Source organism: Antrostomus carolinensis, unplaced genomic scaffold (assembly GCF_000700745.2).
Source record: "Antrostomus carolinensis isolate BGI_N321 unplaced genomic scaffold, ASM70074v2 scaffold2270, whole genome shotgun sequence".
NCBI lineage: Eukaryota > Metazoa > Chordata > Aves > Caprimulgiformes > Caprimulgidae > Antrostomus > Antrostomus carolinensis.
In genome coordinates, this window is record NW_010288972.1 from 178,853 (window position 1) to 200,105 (window position 21,253).

A 21,253-nucleotide genomic window follows, 5' to 3' on the forward strand; every position below is an offset into this window, starting at 1 on the left:
AAGGTATCTAGGGTGCTTCTGGGGACTGTTCTTGTCCAAGGGCATTCTGAGAGCTCTGCTGTCACTTCAGGCTCTCCAGCAGAGCTGTTCAGACTGGGTTGCTCAAACATCCAGGAGTACTTTCCTTATCACACATTGCTGTTGATTCCCTAGGACCCTTCATGGACTACACCATTACTCAACTCACCACGTTAGCAATAGCTTTAGATATGGTAAATGGTAAGACAGCTCTTCCTTTAGAGCCCTAGGAAGCCAAAGCAGGGAAAGGGTAGGGAGCAGAGGAATGCAATTTATTTCATCAGGGCTGTCAGCTTTAAAAATCATGGTACTTGCAGGCTGTGTCACCTTAATCCAAATGTAGCTTTGCTAACTGGAAAGCCATGAGAACAAGATTCATGCAAGAAAAGACAGTATTCTATGAGATAGGGAGTGCAAAGACATTTCTACACGTACTCCTGTAAGTAATTTCTTGGTTATTAAAAGAAAATCTCATTAAAATGTAATAAAAAGGCTAGCTCCAGAGATTTCTCTGAGAAAAGTTTAGACAGATGTGTAAATACATTTTCTGATGCAGATGGTCCCCTTGCATCATGTATTTTTGCTCCCCAAATTGAAAGTGCAAACGCTCGTAATGTCAAATTTAGGACGAACACCACGAGTGTGGGTCTGGAACACTAGTTCTGTTGCAGTAATTTAAATTAATTCAGGAAAGGTCAAAGCAAGCACCTATCTGGATTTCCCAGCCTGCAATGCCATCTTGTCAGAGAGCTACTTCAAATATTAAGCTGCCAAAAAGGTTTAAAACCCAGGTGATGCAGTTGGACTGGCTTGGAATCTGTTCACCCTGCTGTAGTACTGGCTATCAGTAGTCAGGCAGCAGGTTGTCCTGATACTCAAAAAACAATAGATCTGGTATTTTCAGGGCACTTATCAAAATATATGGCCTGATATTTCCTTTAGATCTCCCACCATCTTACTTATTCATGAGAATGCTTTGCAGGACCGAATAGCTGAGGATGGCCAAAAATATGCTGCAGTTCTCCAGCCAAGTAAGACAAAGGAGCATATAAAGCCCCTAATGGCTGCCTTAACGAGTTTCATTTCCAAATCAGTTTGTCTGGTGCCATTCCCATTTTCTGCAGGGAAATGTGCACAAGTTGTACTTGGAGGATTCATTTCTTTATAGTGCCAGCTGGGGTCACAAAGGAACCAGCACAGATGCGACATGAAAAAAATGGCAGAGGAATCTCTGAAGTGCTGATCCAGAGCCCTGGATGTGTTATCCCCCCTGTGCCCAAAGGAGATCATGCCTTGAGGCGATGGACTGGAGCCATTCCTCTGTCACTTCTTTCAGAGACAGCTTGGGCAAAGGTACAAAGACAGGGCAACGGGGAGATGCAGCCCTGCTCCAGTCTGAGAAGGCTTTCTCTCTCGTGTGCTCCCCCTGCCCCTCTTGTCCTCTTCTCTCTTTCAGTGTCTTATTTTGCCTTTTCTCTCCTCTTCCCTTGATGTTCTCTCCACTCTATTATCTTTTCTGGTTTTTTCTCATATTCATTTTCCTATTCTCTTTTCTCACCCAACTATACACGTATTATTTCTATTTTCCTTCCTGCTGTCTCTGCTTTCCTCTCCCATTCCTGTCCTGGTTCCTCAAGGGTCAGGCTGGTGCAGGGCACAGAGCACAGCTGTCCTGCACTGTTGGCTGCTGTTATCAGTGTATGCAGTGGGTACTTCATAGGGAAGCAAGGTGGGCAGGGATGGCTGATAGCAGAAGCTATAAGGTCCAGCATCACACTGAGGACCACGGTGAGATAGACCTGTCTTCATAGGAAGGGAGCACTGCCAAGCCTTCCCACATCTCTTCTAGGACCAGGGAGAAGGTATCTTACCTCCTCATTTCTCCTCTGCCAGCCAGATGTTTGGCTGACACCCTACACGTGTCCTGAAGGTAAAAACTTTGAAGACAAGTATGAGTGGAGGCATTAAAATCCTCCTGGCATATACAGGACTGGTTAGTTGTGGTAGTGGAGTGCTCAGACTGGAACACAGGCAGGCAAAAGCAAGTGGGAGGATCAGGGGGAGCATATGAGGAGAGACTAAAAAAAGGCTTGGCTTCTTTTATCTAGCAAAATGAATGCTGAGAGGGAGGATGATTGCCATCCATAAATACAACGGGGTAAACACTAGGAGGGAGAAGAGCTATTTAAGTTAGATGACAGAGCTGGCACAAGAACAAATGAGGATGAACTGGCCATGAATGCACGCAGGCTGGAAATGAGATTTCTAACATCAGATCAGTGAGATTTTTGGAATAGCTTCCCAGTAAGACTAATAGGACAAATAAATCTGATTCCTGTTAAAATGGAGCTTGATCAGCTATCTAAGTGTGTGTGTGCCTGGGTGTTTGCAGTAAAAGGTGCCTGGATTGAGCCCTTCCAGTCCTGTGTCCCTAATGCCTGCTCTGGCTGCCAGCAGGAGTTGGTAGGGCTGAGCTGTGTCTCTGTGCAGGGTCCAGGAGCACAGCTCTGCATCGCTGGGGTTAAGGAGGAGGCAGAGGCTCCTGCATCTCAGTGCAAGTTTTTAACTACCAGCACCTTGCTATAGGTAAATGCTCTTCCCATGTGAGTGAGCTTGCAAAGCCAGCTTGGCTGAAATGCTGGCCCCACTGAAATCACTGGATATTTTACTAGTAGTTTAAGTGAAGCCAAAATGTGAGCTTTGCCTCTTAGCTCCTATCAGTAGGTTTTGCCTTCATTCTTATGACATGTGCAGCAGCAAATGATAACAATGCTGCAAGTTACCAAGGACTGTCATACGTGAGCTCAAGCAAAATTGTGCACCAAAATTTTCCAAAGCAGAGAAATCAAGATACACACTTACCTCCATACCCGTGTCTTCACATCGGAGCTCTCATTGCTTGAGTTAGAGACCAGATCTTCAGACACTGAGGACCTGATTTGCCCAGAGGGACCATTCGCAGAACTACTCTCAGTGCTTCAATGCCAGCTCTGTATCTGAATTTTTGAATTGTGGATGGATGTAGGAATATATCTCATTTTACAAAAGGCTGCAAAGGTTTGTGAAGAACACTGTGTATAAAGCATGAGCATATAAAACACTTCTGCACTGGTGTGCCACAAGCAAATGGAAGATTCTCACCTCGTGCTTTTGCAGAGCTCTTAATTCCACTCTCACTCTCTACCAGAGGAGAACAGCGTGGCAGCTAGAGCCCTGGTTTCTACAGACATCATAAAAATCAATTGCTATTAGATGTTCTGGAATTTTAAAGGCAGCAGATTCACATCAATTAAAAGAAGATCTAAATTCTACTAAAGACTTCACATAAAATTAGAAATTGCAAAACAGAGGTCACTGAAAATGGTCTGACTGGATGTCACCCAGCTAATAAAAAGGAATTCAAACACAGAACGCATCGTTAAAGTACCTTTGACTAAAATTTGCCCAAGAAAATGAAAGACTGCAAATAAAGAACTGCTGCAGAGTGTTCAGGATGGCCGTCTAAAACTGAGGAGCTTGGGCTTGGACCATGGAAACCTGAAGTCAGTAAATCAGGGAAGTTAATGGCAAAACTCTTTATCAATTGCTGTCCTGGAGGATAAAGGTGTGATGGAGCTCCTGCCAGAGCTTATTTGCCTAATCACCATGGACTTCTTACAAAACCTGAGCACTGACAAATGCCATGTTGGTGATCAGCTTGCAGCTGTGATCTGTCCAGCTCTATCAGGTGGGCAGATAATGACTTTGCTTTCCTCAAGCAGCTCATTGATCTTAAAGGAAAAGTTGCCGTATATGAGGTTGTTTTAACCAAATTGCTAAAATTACAAGCTAGGGTTTTTAGTGGATAAATTTACTGTGAAGTATTTTTTTTTTCCTCCAGAAAAGCAATTTGGCTTCACAGTAAAAACTGAAGTATCTTCTATCTTAAAAAAAAAAGAAAGTTAACAAATTATAGTGTGTTAAGAAATGATAGTAGCACAGAGACAGCTATAATCACATTTCTTTATAATTACTGCATTCTGAAAAACTTAGAAATGTCCCCAAATAATTTCATTAAATAAAATAAATTCTAGCCCATAGCTCTTCATGCCAAATTTTAGGTTTGTGAGCTGATTTATAAATCCTGCAAAAACACAGCTTTTAATAGAAACTCAAAGACTTTTAATAAGTGTGATCTAAGTGGTGCAGCTGGATTGAAAACTCAGCATTGATGTTATTGCTGCGAGTTTTGAAATGAAGAAAAACGCCGTGGGCTCTGCTGATGAGAACTGACCGTGTCGTTAGCGGGGCTGCGCCGATTTACACGGGCTCGAGTGTAGGGCCAGCAACGGCAAATTCCTTCCTCTGTGACCACGTAACAAAACCAGCTGCTTTTCATCACCTTGTTGTTTGCTCTGACTGCCCCAGCCATCCATCCTGTACATCTGCTCTCTGTGTTGATGTTCCCAGGTTTGGGGGAATACAAAGAGCTGCTGAATGATAAAAGAAATGACTCCTGTGTTGTCAACTGGGAGATGCCAGATGCACAGCCTGTGCCAGGAGCAAGGATGTGCAGTCACAGCCACTGCTCTCGGACAATGATTGCTCTAGAAATATTGCAGGCAACCAGCTTTATCAACTTTCTCTGTGCTCTGGGCACGTCCTTGAGGAGAGTGGCTGGCGCAAAGGTGCCTAATGAGCTGATGACACATGTTACCTTAGTGGGAATATATAGAGACAGAAAATGAGCAGGAACGGGACGAGGCACTAGATAGAGCTATCACTGCACTGCTGGTGCTCTCTGATGTGAGATTCATGGGCTGTGGGGCCACAAGGGACCGTTGTGATCATCTGGCTTCACTCTGCGCACAGCGCGGGGCACAGAACCGCCTGAATTAATGCCTGTTTCAAGGTCAGTGCTGGTGGCTCAGCAGCAGGATCCCTTTCAACTGGAGCCTGGCTTTCAGAGGGATCTGAAATGGGCTCCTTTCAGCGTGCTGGCATTCATCTGTCTTTCTCTGTGTGTGCCTGTGTGTATTTTCTTTTATATATGTATATATATATACATACACACACACACACACATATATATATACACACACATAGCTACATGTGTGTGTGTGGTCAGTGTATTTGTGCTATTGCGTGTCCTGAATCTTTATTCCAGGCTAGAGTTCACCCCATTTGGAGCACAATTACATTCTTTGCAAATGATGAAACCTGTTTGGGTAAAAGCTTCAGCTGAATCACTCTAAAAAATACCATCCAGTTGCTTGTAGAGAGACCCAACATTTTATGTGTGTGTGTGTGTGTGTGTGAGTGTGTTTCTATCTGTGCTGTGTCCTGTGTCTGTGCTTGTTTAAGCCAGGGCAGATCACACTTGGTGTAAAAACACATCAGACCACTTTCTGCATCCTGAATCAATGGGATTCAGTCAGCAGGATTCAGTCAAGGAGGGCAAGGTTTTGCCTTTGGTTTTTACAAATCTTCACCCAAATGAAACCCAGTTTCTGTGATAAAAGCTTCTAAACATCACTGTGCAGTTTGGAATATATAGTGTAATTGTCCCAAATGTGGTGCTCCTGGTAGAGAGGAGTATTTGCAGGTGCTTTCCCTAGGGATAAGGGAGAGGCTGCAGAGCTCTGCAGCTTTACCCTCAGTGACCCAACTTTGGGGAAGCTTGCAGAAGAACATCTGCCTGGCTGGGAGCATCCTCTTGGTCCCCATTGCCCTATTTATACAGGAACTTTTGCCAGAGGAGATTTCTCAAGCCTAAGCCCTCCCCAGCGTGGTCACTACCTAAACCATGGGTCAGAGGAGCTACATGGCTTCCCAGCCCCATCCCCTCCTCCTGTCTCCCAGTCCCACTTGTAACAGGCATTTTTCCTTCTTGCTGCATTTCTCCACCTCCCATGACATGGTTATTCCTTGCAGGTCGTGGTGTGCTCCTTGCAGCAGACTCAGCTGGCAACAGCACTTTGCCTGGTGACTGCCCTCCCCCTGAGATTGTGTCCATGTTACATGGCACAGAGCGGTGTCCCCAACTGCTACATGGGACAACCCTTTTGTCCCTCCCCATCTGACTGGGATTCCTTTAAGGAAATCTCTCCAAAACAGGGTTTGGGCCATCATGTCTCTTTGCACAGCACCCTGTGCAGTGCACCTCATGCTTCGCTGGGCTCCTGGGCTGGTACCACAACATAAAGTGACAACATTTGTGACCACACACTCAGCAGACACGCGGGACTACATGTCCTGAGAGCACAGGGCCACGTCCCCCTTCCCTGAGGGGACACAGGCACCATCAGCTATTTCCAGGAGCACAGTTGGAGACCAGGGAAGTTGTATTTGTAGGACAAAACCCAGACCATGGGCTTCCTGCAAAGCCATCCTCAGTGTCTGGGGACACTGCTCTGCAGACACAGGGACAACACAGGCTGCTGCACCCTGAAGTGGGGTGGCTGTGGCACTGAGGGCTGATACATAGAGCTGTGAAGGTGGGGGGCTGGCTGTAGGTGCTGGGTGCCAGCTGGGATTTTATATCCCAGTAGACTTCAACACATCAGTGAGGGGTTTTTTTTGTTGTTGTTGTTGTTCCCAGTCTTAAAACTCATTATGAAAGCTAAGCGAAAATTATTAAGAGATCAGGAAAAATTAAATGTTGTGGTAATTTTGAATACTTTGTTTCCATTTTAACCTCCTTTGTTTTTAATTATTTTCTTGTAAATACAGTAAAATAGCAGGGCTATTATCAGAACCCTCTGAAACAGAGTCAGCAGGCTTTCCAGTTTGGAAACAGACCCAGGAGAGCAACAATGGCTTCATAATGTTAATTTTTCAGGAACTTCCTCAGGACCAGCTGTAGTTTCAGCAGGTGTGGCTTTCAAAGGAATACTTGCAAGGTGGGAAACTCATCAGCTTTAGCAACTACAGTGATTCACAGCCCCTCCTTGCTGGGACTCACCTGATCTCCATAGGCTTTGGAGAGCCACCTTTGTTGTGGTGCCCCAGTCTAGTGGAGCCGTGCACCTCCAAAAAGTTGTCAGCGTGAGGGGCTGAGATGCTCCAGCAAGTTCACCCCAGGTCCTCAAAATCCTCATCCCTCAGGCAGACGCTGTGCTTGCCCCTTGGCATTGTGCTTGAGCGTTACCTACCTCAAGTGAGACTTCAACAAATGGCAGAAAAACCAAGAGTGTATTGACACGTGTGCTCAGCACAAAGGCAGCCTTCTCCAGATGGTTCCACCCCACCAGCACAGGCTGTGTCCATCCATCCATCCCTCTGCAGCCCTGCTGGATCCGGGCACACGGAGGGTCCCAGCAGCCTCGTTGCAAAAGGTGTTTTTCCAACAGTAGCATCTGGATGGCAGCCCTGGACTCCTCTCTGCTTTTGCTGGCAGATCCGCACGGGCCTTTATGCTTTGTTATTGCCAATGTGATTTTCCTTGAATTGAGAGAAATCCTGTAGCCCTTACATCTCTTTTAACTAAATATACAGATGTATTAGCAACCTCCTTTGTTCCAAACAGCTCTTCTCTGCATGCTTCTGTAGGTGGTTTTGATCCATCCATCTTCATGAGTTTATTTTGCAACTGCCACATGTCACTCCATGTACACAGGCATTCGAGTCGCAGTCACCGGTTACTCCAGGAAATCCTGTCTTTTCCAGCATGCTTGTGTTCATTGCTTGGTGAAGTGACTCTCCTTTGTGATTTTCCCTAATGCTAGTGAACAACTGTCAAATTCATTCAGATAAAGAACTGAAATGGTGAGGCCGAGGTAATAGCCATCTCCCATTTTTATTCATGACATCACTGGGCTGAAGTCTCGGGTGGGAACTGTCTGTTTATTTCAGCATTAACCCATTATCATACTTTTTGAACAGCTCAGTAACAAAATCCTTGACAGAGAAACTGCAGACTGGAGACCCTACAGCTATCTGAATGAACTAGGTCAGTAATTTTTAAACAATTTAATCACTTTAGTAGACTTTAGAGCAATTCCAAATCAGCCTTTCATACAGGCATTAATAGTAATGAAGAATCTTGGTGTTGTCTTTCTTTTACAATCAGAATTGTCAGTAGGGAAGGATGGAGAATTGAAAACTGTTTCTTTTACCACAAACCCTAGATTGGGAAAGCAGAGTCAATATCCATTCCAATATCCCTCCTAGGTTGCTCGATTGAATCACTGTCTACTCTATAAATGGGTTTTTTAAAGACTAACTTAGAACATTAAAATGCAAATTTAGGATTTTTTTCCTTTTGTGCTTAATAAAGTTTAGCCCTAAATACCGGCATCTTGATAAAGCTGTGGAGCCTCTGGTGGGAGCTGGAGCGTGCGATAGATGCTGTTATCTCCCAGTTAATCATACAGTGGCCATTTTTCAGGCAATTTTGAGCCACCAGCCAGTGCAAACAAGCCAGAAGAGAAGTCAAATTGCCTTTTCTGAGTTTATTCTCCCTGGCCTCAGTTTTAACAGTGTTTTCAGCAGCTCTTATCTCAAAACCTACCCAGATTTAGTGCCTTGAATTCTATTTGTTTTCCTATCTAAGCACTTGGAGTTCAGCTTGTCAATGGCAGAAGGCATTTGCCCTTTCCATTACTGGGATCACTAATATCTTACTGAAAATATGCACTATGAGGGAAAGTGCAGTATTAAGTGGTATTATAAGATTTTTAAGGTCAACTATCTCACAGCTCACGTGGCAAAGGAATGAACATAGGGCACCACCAGGCATTACATCTTGTCACTGCTTTTTTGGTCACATACCATGCCTTGCTCCAAAAATCAAGTCTTCTCTGCATCAGGAAAATCACAAAACTGTTGAGCTTCAATGCAAAAACCTTTTCCATTATTATCAACCATTAATTTTTTCTTCTCTATTATAAGCTGCGAAACCGCTGTTGTGCTTAAGTGTGTAACATGGAGTGTTGGAGGTGGTGAGGATTTCCAAATGCTCCTCAAATCAAGTTAATTTTCCTTTTACTCTTTTACTGCTTTGCTCACTAGCTTTATTTGTTTTTATCTCGCGGTGTCCTGGACTCCCTGTGTGCCACATTTGTCCTGCACTCATGTGTTTTATTTTACTAGCAGAAGTGATGCTAAATGCCTTGGCAGTAAGAATGATGTAGAAGTGATAAATACTTTAGCTATGTGGTCTCCAGCAAAACAGTCATGATGTTTTCCATAGCATTTTGCATCCCAGACACTTTTTTTTTCCTTTGTTTTTTTTTTCACAATGTCTATTTCACACTAATTGATAAAAATGAGATCTTTTTCTCTCCTTTCAATACCTAAATTAATTCTTCCTTATGCTAACTTCCATAATGTTGAATTCTTGCTCGATCAAGGCTATTTTTACATGAAACTGTAAGATGTTTTCATTTCTTGGTGTTACTTTTGTGCAATAAAAGCTGCAGATTCCACTTACACATGCAAATTTCAGAAGAAAGCAAAAAAAAACCCCTTCAATTTTGAATTGCAAACATAAAATATACGTGAAGCCTACTAAGGTCACACAGGGGATCTTGACCTTTAAACCACATCATGCATGGAAGTACCAAAGAGGTAAAGAGCTGTACCACCTTCTCATCCCACTGTTAGCTTCAGCTTTTATGGCACAGGTGCTCTAGCTCACGTGTTGGAATAGCAGCTGAGTGTTGTCCATGGCTGGATCCAGTTAAAAATAGTTAAAGTAGCAGTGGACAAGTCCTCTGTTGTGGCCCCGTGAAGTATTTTAGAGAGTAGATACATTAGTAAGTGAGCTAGAGGCAGGGAAGAGGACTTAAAGGGAAATTAAAGAGAAATTTGGAATGGATGGAAAACCCTCAACTCTTCTGGTTGCCACCCTGGTTCTTCAGCCAGTGACTCCTCCAGCTGAGGCAGTGGTCCCAACAGATGGGCTCTTCAGACCAACCAGATGAGAAAGAGCATCAGGCTCCCAAAAATGTCTGTAGGCTTATTAGAAATTGCAAGTGGCATAAATATGAATTATAGTTGGGGGAAAGGAAATTGTAAGAATAGCTGTGTGAAAATTAACTCACTCATCTTCTAAAACCTGCAATCATAAGGAGTTTTCTTCATTCTTTTTTTTACCTTATGAAATGCATTTCTGCTCAAATAAATACTCTACTCAAAGTTGGATGCAGTCCAGCCCTGTCCCAGGCTGACACCATTTATATTTTGAACTGCAGCACTTTCCAGGGTCATGGCTGTGCTCAGACTGGATGTCAGGATTCAGGGACTCTTCTGAAGGGGAAAACCTTGCTTCTCAATAGCACACAGGATCCAGACTTGGACTCCCCTTTGATCTCACAGTTCAGGGAGAGCAGGAGAAGCAGCTACTCCCAAGGAGAAGATGCTGCCTTACCCAGGAGCAGTGGCTGGCAGCCCAGGAGAAGCCAGGAGACTGTTTCAATCAGAAGCAGAACACTCCTGCTCAGCTGATTGATGGTATCACTCCCTTTTCTGTGTGCTCGCACCACAGCTCCTCGATTCCAAGCAATCTATCTCTAGATCTGTGTCTAAAAGAGGATCAACAGAATGATTTCTGGAAATGCCATGTACTTTCCATTTGCTTGTGTATCTCCTAAAGGCAATCACACAGCTAACGGCACATGAGTGCTTTAATTAACCCCTCTTTGCTCTCCTCACTCTTGCAGGCTGGAGTTTTACAGCTTTGGAAAACACCTTTTAATCGCTGACAGGTTGTATCATTGGCCTTTGCTGAGCCAGGAGCCATTCCTCAGACATTTGATTTGGAAAGAGAAAGGAAGAAAGATGTTCTGTGAGGGAGCGGAGAAAGGGGGCTCAGGGCCAAAGGAACAGCCCATTTCAGAGTCCACCACAGTCCCTTCTCTCAGATGCACGTCCTACAGGCTGCCACGGCGGCACAGAGCAAGGAGATGATAGAGCAGACATGGCAAGGAAGCAGGAGAGAATCAGCCTGACCAAGCACCAGCTTCCTGGGAAGAGTGCAGGGCAGGTGGCCAGAGGCTGTTTCCTATATGTGGTGTTAAGCAAAACAATTTAATCTTAATTAAGGACCCAGTGTAACTCCTATCTAAGTCAATGTGTATGTTCCCTCTGTTATCAATCGGGGGTTTTTGAGCCTAAGAGGAAAAAATTGTGCAGAAAACCATGAATCTTAGGTATGTGTATGCATATCTATGCATATATTTTTATATATATATAAAAGTACACATATGTATATCCACAGTACATACACATCCAGTGGATTTTAACAGATTGCAGGTATTCTGCCTGTTTTGCAGGACTTCGGTTGCCAGGTTTGTGTTCTTTCCAACTGGGAAAGGCAAGGAGCAGAACAAAGCCCGTGTTTTACTGCTGGCACATCTGCTGGTGGGCTTCAAATATCAGCCGGTCAGGCTTTTTCAGAGCCATAATCATATCTGTTAAATGGAGTTGGAGTCTAGTGATAAGCACATTTCACAAGTAATCCTCATGGATGTGTGCTTGAGAGATCAGACTTTGGGGACTCTGTGGTGACAAGAAGAGGTGACTTTGTCACTCTGGCTGTGTGTCATTACCTCGTCAATGCAGCCTGGTCCTACTAGTTTCAAGGAATGGCTTGTCTGCATTTTCTATTCAGTCTCTTGTTGCAGAACCGGAATAGTTTGCCCTGTGACTAATCTCTCTTGCTCTAGTCCAGTCTGCATTAAGCAATTGCAGAGACCAGCTTATAGCCCCCATTCCAAGCAAGTAAAAAGTCCTAAACCACCGGCTGAGTTCAGAAAAGGTTGTTATGCTCATTAGCTGGAGTGCTGGGCACAGCGGGCTGCGGACAAAAATGATTTTATCTGTTATGTTTTTTTAACAGCAGTCCTTAATGCAGAGACTAAAGTGTGATTTGCAGCACATCTTGAGTGACTCAAAGCTGCATTAATTCCAGAGGACCAAAGCTACAACGTTTGATTCAGAGCTGACTTTGCATTTTTTCTCAAAGCCAAGAGGTGTGGAAAAATATTTCCAGCTGAGCCTCTGATTTCACCCCAGCAGACAATTTAGCTTCAAACTTAAACCTAGATTTCCCTGAAGTACCAGATTTCCTGGCCTGTTTAGGGCTTTTCCACATTAACTACTTTTGCAGTTTAAAAAATAATGTGTCCATCATTTATTTCACCTCCTGAGGAATGCAATGGATACAGAAAAACGGGTCATAAACCCCACAGAATTATAACAGACATAAAAGAAGACTAAAGACAGAATGACAGGGTATAGGTGGGGAAGGGCTTTGAGGGGTCACATAGCCCTCCCAAGGCAGCACCACCCCTGCCTGTATCTTTCCTGGCAGGTGTATCCCACCTTTCCTCAGCCATCCTCCCGTAAAAAGGATTCCCAGTTTTCTACAGCTCCACTGGAGTTAGTGAGACCTGAGCTCGAGCTGGCAACATGCTGTTTTGCAGCTCAGCGTGGGCAAGGACTGCCCGTCCCTCGACTCCGATCGAGAAGTCAAGTTCACTCAGATAAATCCTGTGTTAATACGACAGCCTGCCCTCCAGGAAGGTCTCACAGCAAGTTTGGGCTTACTCAGAGCAGGCACAGTGATCTCTGCTGCTGCAGAAGCCCTTCCTGATGTGCCTGATGTTTCCAGTAGGACTGGCAGGAGCTCGCATGGAGCTGAGCAAATGAAATACACTCGGAAGGTGGAGTCCTTCCCCTCAGAGCCACAGAAAGCACTGGGTGATATTTGCTTCGTCCTTGCAGCAGCCCCAAAGCTCTTCACAGTCACGATGGGAACATTGCTGTAAAGATCTGATGAAGATGCTCACAACAGCTGCAACATTTCTGTACAAGGATTAACTGTGCAGGGGGCACAGCGAACCATTCCCAGGGTAACCTCTGCTTCACTAAGTCACTTAATCTTCATGGTCCTTACTCTAACCATCTCATTAATCCCCTGCAGTTACGAGGGCACTATCCTAGAAGATTAATCCTCTGCTTTATGCTGCTTGCTTTGTCTCTAACTCCAACATGACTGGTCAATATTTTAAAGTTACTGGAGAGGACTGGATCATGGTCCTGACCAAAGCTATTCATCCCAGTCTTCCGAAGCCAGAGGCTCTTCCAGTGTTGCTGTCGCACTATGTGAGCAATGCTGTGTCCAGTGACCTCCCCATGGGTCAGCCTGGTCTCCTTTTCTTCCCTGTCAGTGTTCTCTCTTTGTGGGTACAGCTCCCTTCACCCTCTAACCCCACTTGTGCGCTCACCGACTTCTTACACACCAGCCTGGCTCTGTGTGGTGCGAGCTGCTTCTTGCCACAGGCACCCTGCGTATTGGGGAGGCACCCGGGAGGCACCCTGCCCTAAATACCAGTTGGATGTTCCTGCCCCAGATACCACTTGAGGATTCCTTCCCCTAGAGACCTGCTCAGCCCTGTCAGGAGGACCTGAGATCACCAGGGATGGCCTTTGGGAGCACCACTGCTGGGAAAGGGAACACTAGCCCTGTGGATGTGAGCCAAGGGATGAATCAGCTCCATCCTCTTCACTCAGGACTCTGCTCCAGTGAAATGCAGGAGAGGAGGAAAAAAAAAGCACACAGCTAACGCCGTTATGTGAAAGAGCTTCCCCACTATGTCCAGCTGCCCAGTCAGCCTTGCCCTCTGCATCTTCTTCCAAGGAGTGACTCCAGGAATAGGGTGGGAAACAAATTTTCAAACAGTTTGGGGGTCAACCTTGGCCAGAAGGGAAAGAACAGCATCACAGAGAGCTGGTGGTGCACAGCCAGCACCTTCTCTGTGCTCAGGGCTGGGCACTTGGAGAATCAGAGCAAAAGGGTTTGTCTTTCATGTGCCGGTAACACATTTGTTGTCTAATTTAGTGATTTTGCTTATTTAGCAAAAAAAACCCCAAGGCTGTCGTGAAGAAGAGACTGGTACATCATTGCTGGTGGTGGTGACAGCTTTTTCTGTAGAGACCAGAGGACGCACAAGGACAAATAGCTGGGAGACCCCTGGGACCTACAGTTTGCAGAGCTCTTTCACCAGCGTAACTTAGTTACTTGATTGGGAATCCCATAAGCCACAAAGATGTTTCCATCTCAGTAACTGAATTTGTGTTGATTCTGCTAGTCAATAAGAAATATCAGACTTCATAGTTAAAAAGATTTAAAGGCTTACATTAGATTTTCCTTTTGATTAAGATCTAGGCTAATTTGCAGTAGTGAAAACAGCAAAGGTTCCCATCCCTTTTTATCTCTGTCTCTGCAAGGAACAGCAAGTTCTTACAGAGCTGCACAAGGTCTCTGCTCTCACTTGCTGCATTTTCAGGCTGCTGTAGCCACCTGGGAACTATTGTCACACCAGTTATTGAACTGTGCAAATTTATAAGCAAAGTCAGAGAAGGTAATTTAGAAAGATTTTTACATACACCTTCAAATCTAAGGCTGTGAATTAAATAACATACTAGCCACGAATGAAACAAAGCCTAAAATGAGTCACAGAGTAATGTAATGGGACCACATTTGAAAGGATCTGGTTTAGGCTTTTTTTACTACTCCAACCTAGTGTTTCAGTAATGAACGTTATGGGCAGATGATACTTTTTTCCTGTTCTCCTGATGGATAGCTGTTCTTGGTAATGAGCAGAACCCTGTTTCAGGAAAGCCCTCCCTTCCAGGGAAGCTCTTAAGCGTATGCATAATTTTTAGGCGTGCACAGAATCCCCAGTGAAGCTGAGAGCATGCTTACAGCTGAGGACGTGCTTAAGAGCCTCCCTAAATGAGGGCCTTGATATACAATTTAGGGGAAAGAATATATGCTGCTCAGTAGTCAAAGCAATCCAATTTACATAAATATTTATTTGTTTTCCATTATATATCATTTTCATGCAGGTGCTTGTGGGATGGATAGACGTCAGAACACATACATAATGGAAAAAAGCTTCAAAGGTATGGTATCCAGTGCCTGCAGTCACCCTGGCAAAGAGTTTGAGGAGGGTGTCATAGAAGAGGTGAGATAGGAGACCTGAGCACCCGGGAGAGTGGCTGTGCAGAGCCAGAAAGGGACAGAGCCATTCCCAACACAATACGCCCGCGTGGCTCAGCTGGCAGCACTCCTGACTCCAAGCCAGGTGTCTGGGGCCCATGAATTCTGGATGAAAGTCTTTACAAGGCTGTAGGCTCCTGCCTCGGCAAAGCAGTGTGACACACAAAGGGAGGGCTTTGCTGCAGGGACAGGAGGTGCAGGTGGAGCTGTCTGGCCAGGTGAAGCTCTTTTAGGACCTGTTGGCCATCCTACAAGGGCCTTCTGGTGGCGGTTGCAGATGAGATGGTGCATTTGCCTGCTAAGTTGTGGCTCTGTAGGGCTCTTAGCCATCCTGAGCTTAAACAAAGCCGCTAGAAAACAAGCTGACCCTGCTATGTGGCCTTTGCTGAAAGATTTATAGCAGAGCTTGAGAAAAGACCTCGCTCAGGACATTAACCAGTCACGCTGGCACGAAGCAATTAATGGGCATTGACTCCAGGGCAGTTCTAAAAAGGGATCATAGATGAGTCATGAGCACAAGGCTCAATGATTTTAGATTTCAGTTGTCCTTCAGGTTTACACTGAAAATATTATGTATGGACTACAAGAGCACTTGGCACAGTGGCCACAAGCTCCCGATTGACTGATCTGGGCTTTGGCATACAGAACTTGTGGTCCAGGAGATGGAGCAAGGAGTCCATCTCATTCAGAATAGGCAGGTTTCAGGCTGAGGTCCTTGATGTGAATTCAAGGCTGTTGTGTCTGTACACGCCAGCTGGGAATGTCCCTCCATCAGCTGAGGAGGTCAATATTGCCCAGCCTCTCTCCATAACGTCCTTCAGCAGGTTATCAGCTGAGTAATGGGGAAAATGGTACCTTCCCACAGCACTGGTTTCAAGACACCCACTGGTCTGCTCTGGGAGAGGTGTTACAGAGCAAGATCTTTATCAGAACTAACAAGGAATACTGAAAACTAGTGCACATAAAAAACAATGATCAGTTTATAGCCAGGTCTAGAGATCACTAATCACTTCGTAGCTGCTGTTTGCAAAATAAAGTGATATCACATTTGTTAAAACATCACCTGGCCACACAGAATCTCTGAAGGAAATCGATAATCCACGACCAGGTCTTTCTCGATAAAGCTAAATTTAAAATATTCAGAGGGTTTTGTACGTATATTTGACTCAGTCCACTGGTTTCAGCTACTTCAATGATTCCCTTGTCAGAAAAAAAAATATTATAGTGTAATTAGTTGTTCTTTTTACTTGGAACTATTAATTTCAAGATTAAACTAAATTACTGTGTTTACAAAGTTAAGAAGCTGCTTGAAACACACGCAGTAGGAATTCCTGTCCATAGCCACAGTCACACAGAGAGCGGGGCACCAGTGTGAGCGGCAGAAAAAGAATTACAGGAACAGTGAGCTGTGAAATGCATTTTCTGCTGCTACATCTTTTGTTTATTAGGATCTGAGCCATTTTATTTGCATGTTTATCTCCTTATATATTGAAAAAATCAGGCCTAGAAGCCATATGAGGGCATTTGATGTGTTCTTTGTGGCTGCTCAGCTGCCGCAGACAGGCACAGCCGGTGCTGGCAAGGTGCTGGGGACACAGCACACTCCAGACTTCCCAGGGATTTTTGGTAGTTAACCTGCAGGTAGTTAGAAGCTGAGATTTTTCTGAAGCATCTGCCTTTGGATGGCTGAAGGCTCCTGACAGTCCAGTCTGAAGGTCACTTTCTGGGGACTGTGGCAGCAGCATGGGAACTCTCCATCCCAGCTAAGCCCCTGCCAGCAGGAGCTGGGTGACGTGCTCCATGTGCAGCTCTCCTTGCCCTGCCAGGTCTTGCATTGACCCTGATGAGCTACATTTGTCTGAAAGATGGAGAGGAAGCATCTGCCAAGCTGGATCATTCACATAAAATAAAATCCCAGACCCAAATAATTGGATTCTGTCAGCAAAAAGACTTGGCAGGCAGGTGCTTTGTGTTTAGATGCTCTTATGCACTCTGAAGATGATGGCTTTTCCCATCAGTATTGCTGGGTCTGACCGGGGAACACGTGCCCTGCAGCTGAAACCATGGTTGGTTCTCCTGGCCCCAGCCCAGAGTGTTGCAGGGGATGCACTGCTGGGAGGGAGCATGGGGGTCCTGTGGCTTGAGGCTGAGTTCAGGCTCTGGTGGACCTGATCCACCACCAGCTTCCTCCATTTCTCCTCTGAGAAGACCAGAGCTCCTGCTCTGTGCTGGGCTGGCTGGGGGCTGTCCCCAGAGCAGGGCAGCCAGGAGAGGGACATCCCTTTTCCAACCTGCCACTAGAAATGCAGCGGCCGTGCTGGCAGTGGAGGCCCAGGGGGGTAGGCATGGCCAGTTTGGGTTTGCCAGGGTCACCCATGGACCAGCCAAGCTCACACTGAGGTGTCCAACAGCTCCTTACGCTGGAAAAGCAGCAGGAACCCTCTGGGGCAGTGAGGGGCTGGATGCCATGGTGCCAGCTCTGAGCCTGGTGGCACATGGTGACCGTGGTTGAACCTTCACAAGGTTTTCAGAACAGTTTCTTGCCCGTACGTGGTGTCCAGTCAGACCACTTCCAGGCTTTTCCTTGCAGCTGAGTCCTTCTCTATTTTTTAGGGTTGTTTTTCTTGGGTTTGTTTTTTTTTAAATTAATGCTGCTGCACTGGTGGAAAATGCAACCTCAGGAACTAATAATTTAGGGAAAAAAAAAAAACCCTCCATTTTGCACAATACCCAGCAAAATCCCAGCAGCTGGAAACACTCCTGCACTTGGGGGGCTCAGCTCAGGGATGTGGTGGTGTCACCCTGAAAAGCAGCAATGAGCAGTGGCTGGTTTCCTGTCCTAGCAGCAGTGAAGGTCAGCCAGGCTGATGAACACCATCCAGAAACGTCATGAACTAGTAGGAGAATGTGTTTTACCTGTGTACCTCATATTTCCTTAGCCCTTCAAACGTGGCAGTAGGTACCAAGGTTTGTCATTAGGATGTCAGAGGATATTCAGGGCAAAAAAAAAGAGAGGAACCTGGTCTGTAGGAGGGACAAGAACATTTCCAGTCCCTGGTAAGAAAAATAAAATCTCCTTCAAAAGTCTGGTATCTGAGTATCCAGGCAACACAGGAGACAGGGACTTCAAAATGAGAGCGTATTCCCCATATTTCTCCAGTGTGTCCAGCTGATCAAGTGCTTACAGCGCTGTGGTGGCACAGCCCAGGTTGGGCTGAGCTTTGTGCCCCCACCAGAGCCCGACCCTGCGGGTACACGGGAAGATGCTGAGGTGGCATCACCAGAGCTCACACTTGGCCCACAGCCTGAACGGGCTGAGAATTCTAAATACGTTTGTTCCGGGTTAAATTAATTCATGACATCAAATGGTGACAGTCGATGCCAGACTTTTTAATTATCCCCAAATTACCTTAATAACAAAGTAACTCAGCTGCTTCCACATCCTTTAGAGTTAAATTCTTTGTGATCTCTGCACATGATGTGTCCTGTGGGCTAATGAGTCCCTGGCGTGGAGCGTGTAACCAAACATACGCTGCTGCTCCATAAATCAGGCTGTATCCAGAGCAGAGTCCAGTCCCCAGCTAGACACTGAGTTCCCATTTACGTCAGTGGGAATTGGCTCTTAGGCATGTTGTTCCTCAATATTTTCTGGGAAAAAGCAATTCCTAGGAGAGGTCAGATGAGTCTGGGCAGCCCAACTGGTATTTCACTGGTTTGCCCTGGGAAGAGAAGGGCTGGTGTCGCGGCTCCAGCCGGAGGGACACCTGCGTGGGAGGTAGCGCTAGTGCCAGCAGCAGCGCCCGTGAATTTTAGCTTAGGAAGAGAAAAGTAGCTGAGCTGGACTTAATAAAAGAGATGACGTGCTGGGATTTTTGCCTGTGCCAGCTCTGATGTGCCCACTTCCATAAAAAACTAGCGCTGACCCGCAGCTATTTACTTGCCTGCTACAGCAGCGCAGGAGCAGCACTTCTCACTCTTTTCCGCTGTAGCAGCCAGCAATCTTTTATATAAATCCACATTTTTAGCAATCTAAACCCAGCTCTGCTTTGATTTGTTCCCTCCCAGCTACGGTGCCAACAGGGATTGCTTTGCAATGCTTTGCTTTTTAGACCTGGCTTATTAAAGGCTGCCCAGGTTCTCCTAACGAGCATTGTGTACTCTTAGTAACCACCAGCATCTGTAACTTGCAGGCAGGTGGAGCTGAGCCCTTTTTTTAGCTAAGAATGAAGTAAAAGCCGGGGGCTGAGCCTCTCCCCGCCACTGGGGCTGTGTCACTGAAGGGGTGAGTGCTCCTGCACCGCCAGCAGTTTGGGCAGCGCTGGGATCTTTCAGCTCCTGACCCTCATGAGACAGATCACCCACGTACAACCTTCCCCACGGCTCAAAAATGGGGCCCAGTCCGTGTAGCGCAGGTGGTTTTTAACCTCAGGATTTTTGTTTTATTAGAAGATTTGTTAGTCTTTGTCTCTTGTCTCCTCACCGTTAAACGCTAACGGACCTTAGACTGCGTGGCAACTTAATTTAAGTCACAGACACAGCAAAAGCAATACCATGGAGCTCGCTTGTGCGGGAGCCTCTGGTCTGGGAGGGTTGCTCCATCGCTCCTTAGGACGGGATGGGATGGGGTGGGATGGGATGGGATGGTCCATCACTCCTTAGGACGGGATGGGATGGACCAGGGCAGCTTTTCACCGAGTTGCCTGTAGCGGGACGGGGTTGGTACAGCTGGAGGGTCAAACCCTCCCCTGACACCGTGGTTCCTGCCTCCTGTGATGTTCCAAAGCAGACGTGTTTCGCTTCGAAGCGAAGGCATCGCTCATCTCACCCAGGCTGCAGTCAGACAAGCAGGTTCTTAATTTTATCACTAAATCAACATCGCACTGGTGCCAGGGCCTCTGCCAGCCCTCACGTCCCTGATGGTCCCAGCATGGAGAAGAGGAGAATGAGGGGAGACCTTATCGGTGTCTACAACTCCCTGAAAGGAGGGTGTAGTGAGGCAGGTCTGTGTCTTTTCTCCCAGGTAACAAGTGATAGAACAAGAAAAAAGGGCCTCAAGTTGCACCAGGGGAGGTTCAGATTGGATGTCAGGAAATACTGCTTCACTGAAAGGGTTCTCAGGCACTGGAATGGGCTGCACAGGGAGGTGGTGGAGTCCCCATCCCTGGAGGGATTTAAAAGATGGGCAGATGAGGTGCTCAGAGATCTGGTTTAGTACTGGACAGGTATGGTTGGACTCAATGATCTCAGAGGTCTTTTCCAACCAAACAATGCCGTGGTTCTGTGGTCCAGCTGGTTTGCTGTGCAGTGGAGCTTCCTACCAAGCTGGCTTCACTAACCCTGAGAGCTGAGGACTCAGAATTTGGTCGTATCGCTGAAACCGGAGCACAGCAATGCGATAGCTCCTGCAGGCGGCAGGGCAGGAGCGGACACCTTGCTCTGGACACCTGCTCAGTGCTCATCCCCCAGCTGAGCCAAGACGAAGGGCAGCAGGTCCGGGGCTGATGGACAGACACACAGACACAGCCCCAGAGCTGACGGAGGGAGCGCAGAGGGAAGCAGCGGAGCAGAGTGAGTTAGCAGGACGGGGCGGACAGGCACAGAGAGGAGGTTTGTACAGGAGAAGCGATATCTTGTTGTCTGTCTATTTCTTAACCTGCATTTCTCTTTTTGTCTCCCATACTAGATAGCGGGGGCAGCTGGGATTGCAGCTATTTTGCAAGTCCCGCTATTTCACCGGGAGTATTTCATATATACCAGGATCTGCCTTTGTACTGTAACCCAGCACAAGAAAATGCCTCATCTTTCATTGCATCGCTCTAATTCTAAATTAATGGCACTGCCCAGCAGGATGCACACAGCAGCAATGGCACGTTCTTGAATGTCAATGTTAAGACCTATTTATTCTCTCTTTTTTTTTAATTATTATTTTATTTTTCTAAAGCAAGACTGGCACTGTACCTTGCAGCAGGCTGGCATACCCAGCCAGGGTCACCAACAGGGGAGACTGGTGGTTCCATCTCTCACACCAACCTTGTTCTCCCCATGTAACACCTCCTCTGTCACCATCTCCTGTTTGCTCCAGCCCAGGGGAGAGGAGCAGGAGATGTCTACAGCAATGGGGGGGAGGGAAAAAAGGCAAAGGAAAAGCGAGGCTCAGACGGAGGCTTGTCCCCTCTGGAAACCCAAATGTTCCTCACTAGCAGGAGCAACTTCCTCCCGGTCTTAATGGCAGAGGGAGTTGGTTTC

General features: G+C 46.2%; 1 protein-coding gene across 1 annotated transcript in view; it reads left to right on the forward strand.

Moving 5' to 3' along the window:
• Positions 1–21,253, forward strand: part of MEGF11 (multiple EGF like domains 11) — a gene marked incomplete at its 5' end in the record, with an annotated part of 189,125 nt that overhangs the window by 165,873 nt on the left and 1,999 nt on the right. The window contains 2 exons of the mRNA XM_029085009.1: positions 7,882–7,948; positions 14,854–14,910. Of these exons, the coding sequence (XP_028940842.1) occupies positions 7,882–7,948; positions 14,854–14,910 (124 nt within the window). The remainder of the gene's footprint in view (positions 1–7,881; positions 7,949–14,853; positions 14,911–21,253) is intronic.